Source organism: Antennarius striatus, chromosome 16 (genome assembly GCF_040054535.1).
Source record: "Antennarius striatus isolate MH-2024 chromosome 16, ASM4005453v1, whole genome shotgun sequence".
Classification (NCBI taxonomy): Eukaryota; Metazoa; Chordata; class Actinopteri; order Lophiiformes; family Antennariidae; genus Antennarius; species Antennarius striatus.
Genome location: NC_090791.1, coordinates 3701591 through 3712887, shown reverse-complemented (window position 1 = coordinate 3712887; position 11297 = coordinate 3701591). Strand labels below are relative to the sequence as shown.

Genomic DNA, 11297 nt, shown 5'->3' with positions numbered 1-11297 from the left:
CAAATTGTCATTTGAAATCAAAATGCAGTGCAATGGCTCAATTAGAGACAATATGAATAAATAAATGAATAAATAAATAAGAATTTTTAAAGAAAATGTGACGAAATATCTGATTTCATTGCATTTTTCATTAATGTTTTGGACGTTAAACCATTTTGGCCAGCCCAGGCATTGTCAGATTCGTTCGTGTGTGTGTGTGTGTGTGTGTGTGTGTGTGTGTGTGCGTGTGTGTGTGTGTGTGTGTGTGTGTGTGTGTGTGTGTGTGTGTGTGTGTGTGTGTGTGTGTGTGTGTGTGTGTGTGTGCGGCTGCGCGCACCCGTGCGTGCAACATCACTGCTGATGAAACACAGTGTCTTCCTGGGCCTTGTCGCCTCTCTCTCTCTCTGGTCTCGTTGGGTTTTGCATAGATGTGAAATGATTTGAACAGATTCTTCTAAAACAACCCAAGTAGCACTTTTTTTTTTTTTATTGGTTCAGCGTTTCCCTTTGAGTAAATGTGATTTGCATTAACATTATTTCTAATTTCACGTCTTTAGAAAATCCCTACCAGTGTCATATAGCCAGGAATGTAACGGTAATCTTTGACCTCCTGTGTCACCAAAATGCAAATAACCACCGATACAAGCACAAATAACACTTTAGAAAATGAATAATATTTTAAAATTCCACTTTAGTCCAATATGTTGACATGATATACTCGTCAGATTTCCTCTAACAGATATATTTCACTTTAAAACGTTGGATAAATTACGTTACGCGCCATAGAGGAGTGGCCTTTAGGTTGGATTGATCTCCATCCCATCCCTGACTATTTTCCATTTTTTTGAAGTCGGGATAAATAAAGGGAAAACACTAATGTCAACGAATGGAACATGTGTCCAGAAGGAATTCAATCCTGGCAGGCGTATAGTTGTCAGATTGTGTGCCGTGAGTAGATTGTTGATTGTAAGGGGACGCACGATACCCTTCTCGTTTCAGTTGTGGAAAAACGCGTTCAGTTCGTCATACACGGGGGCCCGTTCGTGGTGTAAGTGCATGTCGTGGTAAGGCAGGACGTTTTCAGAGTGAATGCCGCTCCGGGTCCCTGAGGAGCCAAACACCAGGTTGTGGGCCCCGGTTGATCTTGAGCCGGGCAGGCCGGAGTAATGCATAGAGTAGTGGTAGCCTTTCTCGTTTTCTGGGGACGCGGATCCCTGGTGCTTCAGGGAAAAGTTGCCATTGATGCACAAAGGCGGACTGAGGGGCCCCTCGTACTCGGGGCTGTTATATTCAGGGGATCCGCTGCCACCGTACAGGGAATCATAAGTCGAGCAGTAGCCGTGCGTCCTCAGAGGATGCGAGTTCGAGCCCGGCTGGCAGTGGGGGCTGGAGAGACGCGCGCACTGGTAGGGATACGAATGCATGGAGAAGGAGCCGGAGCCGTACCTCCCACCGTCCTGACACTGCTGCTCGGTGAGGAAGTTGCGGGAGTTTAACTGCAGGCATCCCGCCACCAGGTTGGTCGTGGGCTGGGAGAGTCCCTTGCACAGCGTCTGGACGTAGGACACCAGATCGGGCCTCTTTCCAGAGCGCAAAATCTCTGACAGAGCCCAAATATAGTTTTTGGCCAAGCGCAGCGTCTCGATTTTGGACAGTTTTTGCGTTTTGGAGTAGCATGGCACCACTTTACGCAGATTGTCGAGCGCAGAGTTCAGATCGTGCATGCGGGTTCGCTCCCGTGCGTTGGCCTTCACCCGGCGCATTTTGGAGCGCTCGATCCGGGCCTGCGTCATTTTACGCTTCTTTGGGCCCCTTTTCTTGGGCCTGTCCCCCTCCGTATCCTCGCCATCGTCCTCTTCCTCCGCCCCGTCGTCCTCGTCGTCTCCCCCGTCGTGTTCGGACTGCGTGCGGCTGCTTCCTCTCAGCTCAGATTCATCCATGTCGTCCTGCGCGTCCTGGTCCTCGTCTTTGATCTTCTCGTCCTCGCCATCGCTGTCCTCCGCCCAGCCGGAGTATTTCTGCACGTCGGGAAGCAGTGAGGGGTCACTGAAAAGCCTCGTCAGCATGGTGGCTCTGGGGAGGACAGACATCGACAATAAGCTTTTACGCGCACAAAGGGGGAGGCGTGACGCGCTCATGCTCGCGTCCTGTAACATGGATGTTCCTCTGGTGACACAGACTACTGATTTCAAGGTACGCATGCCACTATAATTAATTATCAACACGGTGGATTGATGTCATGAAACAAATCCTGGTGATAATTTTTTTTCCAGGAATAAATTGTGTAAATTTGTTAGGAATAAAAGAAGAAAAAAAAAAATCATCTTCCAGAGATTTGCGCTGGGCCTCAGCCAGACGGATCCCCATTTAATTCCCTGCTGTCATCTGTGTGCCCTATCGCGTCCTCTCGCAGCGGGTCCCAACGGCAGGGGCCACATTACAGGTCCCATGGGGGCCCCCACTTTCACTCCTCCTGACGCCCATATACACTCCTGGCTGCATTCCAGCACTATTCATCCACGACGTATACACCTCAGAGGAGGCGAAATGGATTTTATTTAATTGATAGGATGTCCCTTCCGTTTTAAAGTCACGCTGGTTGTTAAATTAAAGCTCACAGACAAGAGCTGTAAAAAAACAACAACAAAAAACCCCCCAAAAAACAAAACAGGAACATAAAAAAGAAACAACGACAAATAAAAAAAGCAATAATAATAATAATAATCAATAGTAATAATAGCGTTTAAAGAGGTTCAGTTGGCCTCAACATTTAATTCCCATTATTTCCCTACTATAACCCATTAGGTTATAACAGTAAACCATCGAGCTAAGCTGCTAATCAACACATCTAAAATAACGTGAATGAATTGTTCGTCCTACCACTTGATTGGGGAGTGTGTTTCCATTCCAGAGAAACGGGGCGACAGAGACGAGGTGAACCCTGACCGCTTCAATCAGCCTCCATCGGCCTCCTGAACGCGTTTCCCTCCCCAGCTATATTATCATAGAGCCTCAGCAGACACACTTGCAGCCTCAGTATAAGGTAGGCTGTGATGGTTGGTTAATTACCTCGAAGGAGGGGGTGGTTTGGGTGGGTGTAGGGTGGGGTGAGGTGGGATGGGATGGAGGTGGGGTGGGGGTGGGGGTGGGGGTGGGGGGGTTGCCAGGGGCAAAATCTAGTTTTTAAATCTCCGGCTCAGGAGGTTCGCTCAATTAGAAGACGAGGGGGGAAAAACACACACATACACACACACACACACACACACACACACACACACACACACACACACACACACACACACACACACACACACACACACACACACACACACACACACACACACACACACACACACACATACACACACACAACAACGTTTAATTAACAGAGCATGCAGCTTACACGAAATAGATTTCACACATAATTCAGTATGCACGAGTGCATGATTTCAAAACACTTTTTAGTCGGCAGGAACGTGTATTTTTTTTTATAAATATATAAATGGAAATCGCTTCGATCCTTTTAGAGCTCGTTAAATATAAAAACGCTGCAACAAAAAAAATTAAAAAAAAAAAAAAAACATACTAAAGAAAGAAAAACACCCGCAGGTGCTTCAACAGCGACGAGGCTTAAACGGCGTTACGTGGAGATAGATTGGAGGAGATAAAACTAGACAAACACAGATAAATCACGCTGCGCACCGCCTGTCACAGGCGATGGCGTTGTCCCACCCTTTCATTTTTATTTTTTTTTTTATTTTTTGCTGCGAGAGTGGAAACCATCGACAAAATCATTAACAGCCTTTATCTCCCATTAAGCTGGAGGACGTCCCTCATATTCCCCCCCGCAAAAAAAAAAAAAAAAAAGCAAAGTCTTATCTTTTGTCTGATTTAAGGTCCAGACGCATGGAATCTGTGAATCCCATTAGTGTCCGGTGGTGTGATCTATTTACGGCGCCGCCGTCCTCAGGAATTGCTCCTGGTAAATGATCCCGGAGGAGCAGGAGGAGACCATTGTGTTTCTGAGTCGATCTGGAGGTCTGATCTTTAGGTCTTCACATCATCTCAGGCGCATTCGGGTGTCAAAAGTTGAAGGGCACAGCAGAGGGAGAGCGACAAGGTTGGGTGGGTGGGTGGGGGGCGAGGAGGAATTTGTACGAGAGGGCAAGAAATCCTTTGAAACGATAATTACGTTTCTGTATATTTATGACATTTTTTTATTTTTTTTGGGGGGGGATTTCAAAACGGTGCCGTCATCAGATGAACAGATTAGATGTCGTCAATCCACAGTCACATCAGAGCAAAGTCGCAGACTGCGACTGGGCACTAAAACATTAGATTTCCATATTGATTTGTGCCACTAAATTAGCGTTTTATCCCATTAAGTGTAACCAATAAACGCGCTTTAATTCACTAAGACATGGAAATTGACATCACATTTAGGAAACACTGCTGGACGCATCGCTCTCACTCATTTCAGGTTAATTCTCTCTTCCGTTTCCACTATCCAGGAATTTCTTTTTTTTTTTTTTTTTTTTTTTTTGCTGGTGTTGTTTCTGTTCCAACTTACCTCGGTTAGAGCTCTTCACAACGGATGGGAGGAAACACACAGACGCGCGCATGAGTTTCAGACCATCTTCAGGAAACGCAACGGAGTGAGCGGATCCACGCTCCTTGTCGGTGTGGGTGCGGGGAGTGTGCGCGTTTTTTCCCTCTGCTTTGCGCCGGTTGGCTCGTTTAGGGTGCTTCTCTCACGGCGCGCACACTGGAATAACCGGAGCTGACGAGCGGACGTGCGCCTTGGCCTGTCTGTGCGTAAAAATGTGCGAGCGAGTGAGCGAACGCGTCTGCGTGTATGCGTGCGCATGTGTGTGTGAGTGTGTATGTGTGTGTGTGTGTGTGTGTGTGTGTGTGTGCATGTGGCAAACCGTGAGCTACCGGGGACGGGGTTACATACCAGCTAAGGCTGTGATGCCAGCGCCCATATGGCTGGCACGTCACCGGCAAGAGCCATCACATGAGAGGCCGGTGATTGACATGCGCCCGCATTTGGAGAGATTTGCCCGCAGGGGGGGGGAGAGAGACAGAGAGGGAGAGAGAAGGAGAGAGAGAGAGAGAGAGACAAGGAGGAGGTAGGAGGTAGTGGTGGTGGTGGTGGAGGAGGAGGAGGAGGAGGGCTCCGCCATCTGTCACCGCGCTAGAGCTCACACAGCCAGAAAAAAGGAGGAAAAAGCAGGAGAAAGAGGAAGGAAATAAAATGGAGGAACAACAAAACTCATCATTGTTGACCTGAGCTGCTTGCTACAAGCGATGCAGGCTCCCTTTATTGATTTATTTTAATTATTTGATCAAACATGTGAATCTTCCTCAATCACCTGCCAAACTCACCCATCAAAGCCATTCAGAGGAGATCTGCAGAGGAGAGAGAGCAGTCAGAGGTCCTAAAGGAGGTGAAGGAGGACATGATCGACCTACATGTGGACCGACAACGACTAGGAATGACACGAGGAATACTTTTCAGGATTTAAACCGTAATCAAAGTAGCAGAAGTAAATCTTTTATAGAATTACATCCATTAACTCTCCATCAAATGAGAGGAGGTTCAGTTGGGTTTACCCTCAGTAACATCTCCGGTTCAGAGGCTGGGTCGGGACGGGGGGAGGGGTGTGCATTATAAGTGCATTAAGAATGCTGAACAGAAGGCATATTGTTTATTTATTTACCTAATTGGATCAAATTATGCTTCAATGTATTCAGAGGAACAACAAACCACAACCAATCAGATCCCTTCTGACTCCTGAGGGCTGCAGAGACAAAGATGACCCAGATGCCAATAAAGCTCCAAATGAGTGGGATTAAAAAAGGTGAAATATTCCTGATGCATCCGTGGTATACCTGTGTGTGTGTGTGTGTGTGTGTGTGTGTGTGTGTGCGTGTGTGTGTTTGCACGTGTGTGTGTGTGTGTGACTGGTGTAGATCAAATGCTGGCTGGTCGCTGTGTCCGAATGCGAGCGCTTTGCCAGAGCTGCCGCTGGTGTTTCCAGGATTTGGTGCCGAGCGAGTGGATGCAGGGGGGGCACCTGCAGGGGCGAGCATCAGAGAAAGAGAGAGAGAGAGGGAATGAGACCCAGGTGTGCAGCCCCACTAGGGAGGTGTGAAAGATGAGGAGCATGGAGGGGGGGGGGGGGGGTCGCTGGAGGTGACAGGGAGTCGGTCCTGACATCCATGTTGGCACATCCGCAGCACGGATGCAAGAATTCCTCTCCTCCGGCCTTCGCTGTGTTTCCCTGGCTGCACTGTGCCCCCCCCCCCAAGATCTGAGATATCTCTATTTAGCCGACATTAGTGGAGTTAATGTGGGAGAAACCGACTCCACGGCCACCGCGTCCAACTTGGCACCACGACCCCCCCTGCCGGAACCGAGGGAGCTGGGACCCGGAGACGTCGCCGGCTGGAGGAATCGTGGCGTCCTTGGGCCCGGATCACCCCTACTTCTCCTCCACCGCCGCGGCCGGGACCGAGGGGGGTGTTTGGAAGGGTTGTGGGGTCACCCCTGGGGTCATCAGCATGTGTGGCAGCTGTGGTTAGGGAGCTGTGATGCTGCGCTGTCGCTAATGTGGCTCATCCCTTATGGGATGAGGGGATGGTACCCTGGCACTCCCCCAAAACCACAGCATGTGTGTGTGTGTGTGTGTGTGTGTGTGTGTGTGTGTGTGTGCGTGGAGGGAGAATAGAGCAGCAGCTAGCGTCACTGCTAGCCAAATCCATGCCCTATCCTTCAGCTGAGAGGATGGGGCAGGCGGGGGGGGACTTATACCTCAACATTCCCAAACAACCTTCAGGTCACCTTGCCAAAATAAATGCTAAATGTCAACAGCGCCGGTTTGGAGGTGGGGGGGGGGGGGGTGAGATGCCTGAGTGTATTCGGGCTTGTTTGGAATTAAATTTTGGAATGACTTTGCATCCTGTTTGTGGACGGATTAACGTCCAAATAAGGACCTGCTGTGCTTTTATTTTTTCCTTCCTGGTTGAATGCAAGTAGTAAAAAAAGGAAAATCAAAATCTCCTTCACTGGTTTTTCTCTCTCTCTCTCTCTGGTCAAATCGTATCCGGATATCCTTTTTTTCAAAGTCATCAGGCCACACCTCTGCACCTTCCTCCTCCTCCTCCTCCTCCTCCTCCTCCTTCCTGGTCTCCTCCTCTTCCAGTCAGACGAGGTGATGACCCGTACTTCACTTGTCTTTCTGGAAGAAGAGCAAAAACTTCAGCTGATGGCTTAAACATGAAATACAACACACACACACACACACACACACACACACACACACACACACACACACACACACACACACACACACACACACACACACACACACACACACACACACACACACGCACACACACACACACACACACACACACACACATGCACGAACCCCCTCCCGCCCACCCCACCCCCACACACCCTTTCCCCTCCCACCAGACTCCCGGACCCCATCTGCACTCGTGTCTCCAGCCCCCTAATTGCATATGCACAAATGCAAATGCATATTAATTAATTACTTGACTAATTAGTGCAGTGGTATTTCAGAGCCATAAATCAAGTGGAGATGGGGCGGCGGACGGGACGGCGGGGCAGGAGGAGGACTGAGAGGAGCATCCACGGTGAACCCGCACCGGAGGGACCCCACTCGCTCCCATTGTGTGTGTGTGTGTGTGTGTGTGTGTGTGTGTGTGTGTGTGGGATTATGCTGCAAAGAGGAGGTGAAGCTTTAAAAAAGAAAAAAAAAAAAAAAAGATGAGGTGAATCGTCTTCATCCGAGGATGCGACGAACGGAGGGAGGAAGAGGAATCCAAGTCGGATGCGGTCTGACCTTTGACCTGCCAACATGCGCTCCTTCCCTGGCATATGGCCGACCGTACCGACGCCGGGCGCACCTTTTTCTCCACAAAGGAGCACCATTAGCCACCTAGCATGCCCGTTCGCTGCTGATGCATATTTACAGTGATATTGTAAACCTGGTACAATAGTTCAATGAGCCGAACAGTTGGCAGCGTTTACGCTGCGATGCTGATGTGATAATTGTGGCATCTGTGATTGGGAGGTGAATAATTCTGGCAGCCGTGGTGAGTGGTATGTGTGTGTGTGTGTGTGTGCCTGTAGGTGTGCCAGGCCCCCCACCATAGGTGCCCACGGAGATCTCCGGACTGAAATATTCATTCTGGTTCTCTCGCCCAGACAGTGCGGTCTCTAATTGCAGCATCAGAAGGCTCCGCCTCGCCTCCTTTGGATGGCGCGGATGCAGCGGAGGCGGCGGCGGCGGCGGCGGCGGCGGCGGAGTCAGTACCTTCTTCAGGGGAGCTGGGAGATGAGATGCTCGCGTAAGTTTGTGTTTGAATTTTGTGGGTTCAACCCCCCCCCCCCTTTTTTTTCTTTTTTTTTCTTCCTGGGGAGGGTTTAAGGAGAGGAGGGGTTCGTGCTTGGCTCGATGTTCCATCACCTTCTCATTCATTCACAAAAACCCCCCCAAAAAAACACGTTTTTGGAGGAGCGGCTCCCATCTGTAAGATTCATTCATGTAATTTACCCGTTCTTGACTATTGATCTCTCTCTCCTAACGTGTCTGTCTGTCTGCCTGCCTGTCTGTCTGTCTGTCTGTCTGTCTGTCTGCCGACCCGTGGGTCCTCTGGGTGGGCGTGAAGCTCTGGAGTTTTTTCCATCAGTTCCCGTGCCAACCCCGACCCGTGTCTGGCCAAGCCGAACCATCTTGTGGGATTTTTTGGGTTTTAATTATAGTAAGAGAGGATTAATTATGGCAGTGGAAACAAGGGGCCATGCATTATTGATGCTATGAGTGAAGGGCTGGAGGGGGTAGAGGGTGCTAATTAAATCACTGCCCTACTACCACGTCCTCCCCTGACTCTGCTTCCACCATGTCTTCCACCTGCTACGCTTTACCCCCCCCCCCTCCCAACCGGACCCCACCACACCCACTCACACCCACGTGGAGCGTCACTCATCTGTTAAATCTGATTCTTAAAATCCGTGCAAGAAAAGTTTAAAAGTCAAACACTCTATCCTCACTTTTTTAGGTCAAATATCCTTTAGGTCAGGGGGGTGTCAAACTCATTTTCACCGAGTGCCACATCAGCATAATGGGATTCCTCAAAGGGCCAGATAGAAGGTATAAATTTAACTAAATGTAACTAAATGCAATGCAAAGTAAATGTAACTACTGTTTTATGTTAAACCACTCTGAATTTATTACTTATTCTAGTTTAAAAAAATGACGTTTGCTTATGTCACAGCATAAATCCTTTAAATTTGACAGAACTCCATCAATCAAGGATCAAACTATCCAAGAGAATTTAAAAAAAAAAAAAATCAAAAATCAAATCAAACACAAGTTAGGACATTAACTTTGTTCAAGACGTTTTTTGTCAAAGTCAAAATGAGCTGAATTACTGCATTGTGGGAAATGTAGTTTTGCTCAAAGCAGACTTTTGACATTTATTTTTAGACACTCTGACCTTAAACCCAGGCCTTGGGTTTGACACATGTGCTTTAGGTGGTGTGTGTTTTATGCATTCGATGCCCCCCCCTCCTTTGAAACTGCTTTCATTCTAACTGACCCTTCAGATTAATTTCCTTCATGCAGTTTTGACTAAATGCCTCCATCTAGTGGAGTTTTTCCCCCCGCAATTATGACTAATATCAAAGACAGCAACAGCAATGAACTAAAAATAAAGACAGAACATTTTATTCCACTTCACCTCCAATGAGACCAATATGTCTGATTTGTGATTTTAAACACGCAGGACTCACAGCGGACTTTCCAGGCAGCCGTTTTCCACCTTAAAGGTCACCAAACAAACCATAGAAGTCTCTTTTATAAAGCAGTTTGTGATGTTTGCAGCCTGTCTTTACTGAACATGAAAGGTTGACAGTGGAGACTGAACAGCAACGCGGAATAACATCCAACTTTCCGAGCTTCTCTATGGTTTTAGGAAACATTCCATCTCCTGTCACTCCTGGTTTCTACTCCCATATATCTTCACGTTCATTTAATTCTCCCTCTGAATTCTCACGGATTATCTCCTGTTTTTCCAGCACATTCCAGATGGACGTTGGTTCCCTGGCGTCCGACGTCGCAGCGATAACAAGCCGAAGAGGTAATCCCCTTTCTGCCCCTCTGTTTATACTCTATGTTCATGTACAGTTGTCACTGCAGTGTTTGGAGCCAGGTCTTCCACTGAGGGGACATTCTGGCTGAACAAACCCTCCTTCAGTCAGACAGTCTGGCTTCAGGGGAAACACCCATCTGGATGAAAGTCCAGCTGAAAAGCACTCAGTTACAAAGTTCTTTCATGGAAAATAGAATAGAATAGAATAGAATAGAATAGAATAGAATAGAATAGAATAGAATAGAATAGAATAGAATAGAATAGAATAGAATGCCTTAATTGCACAACAAAATTCTTGGTTTAACAACTCAAGTGCAAAAAGTATTTTAAAAAAAACAGAACACAGTTACAACAAACAAAGGGACATAAAGGACCTGAACAAATCAAAAGAAACTAAATCTGACCTTTGACCTTTGAAGAGGAGCAAAGAAAATCAAATTGAATGGGCTCTTGTGACTATAAGGTGCAATTTCACCGACTAAACAGCAGATGGCGCAAGTGCCTCCTTCATCATCAGGACAGCTCGGCTTTGACTCCTTACCTGTTCATTGTGTGATGGTATGTTATGTAACCGATGGGGCTCTATGCCCCCCCCCCTCCCCCCCTTCATTGAAACCACCGGGGCAACTGGTTTGTCGGGACAAAGCCTGTCTGTGTGATCGTGGACAGAACATCTCATCCTGTCCCTGAAATTCCCCGTGAAGGTATCGGCTTATTACCTGACATAGAGAATTAGCTGGGATTAAGGAATGAGTTGGTTTGTCAGAATAAATTCCCACAATGCTTTTGTTCTCCCGGAGGAGATCTGAGGAGTTTTTTTTTCTTTTTCTGTCAGCTCCTGCTCCACCGACTGTCACGTGGTACAAGATGCCCGGGTTAGGATTCAGAATTACTGCCCCTCTAATCTGTCTTTGGAGCTGGGTGCAGCCTGGATGTGTTCGTGTCACATTCTGTACAACATGTCCCTGAGTTATTATCATTCTCCCTGCTCCGGGGCTACAAGCAGGATCCATCTCTCAGAGGTTCTTCCCCCCCCCCCTGGGCTTCTGCCAGCGCAGCGCTTTAATGACAAAACGTGTGAACATGGTGCGCACAATTAAAGGAGCGCAGACACCTGTGAGCGCGCATATAGA

At 47.9% G+C, this 11297-nt stretch overlaps 1 protein-coding gene across 2 annotated transcripts; it reads right to left on the bottom strand.

Annotated features, from left to right (window-relative positions):
- Nucleotides 1-481: 481 nt before the first annotated feature.
- neurod2 (neuronal differentiation 2) lies at nucleotides 482-4889 on the bottom strand. Of its 2 annotated transcripts, none has more exons than XM_068337293.1 (2): nucleotides 4550-4889; nucleotides 482-2052 (listed from the first exon to the last, which is right to left on the bottom strand). In XM_068337293.1, the coding sequence occupies exon 2, from the start codon at nucleotides 2043-2045 to the stop codon at nucleotides 975-977; it is 1071 nt and encodes a 356-aa protein (XP_068193394.1). In that variant the 5' UTR covers nucleotides 2046-2052; nucleotides 4550-4889; the 3' UTR covers nucleotides 482-974. The 2 variants fall into 2 exon arrangements, with proteins under 2 accessions (XP_068193394.1, XP_068193395.1); XM_068337294.1 differs by lacking the exon at nucleotides 4550-4889 and adding an exon at nucleotides 2860-2963.
- Between the last annotated feature and the right edge of the window lie 6408 nt (nucleotides 4890-11297).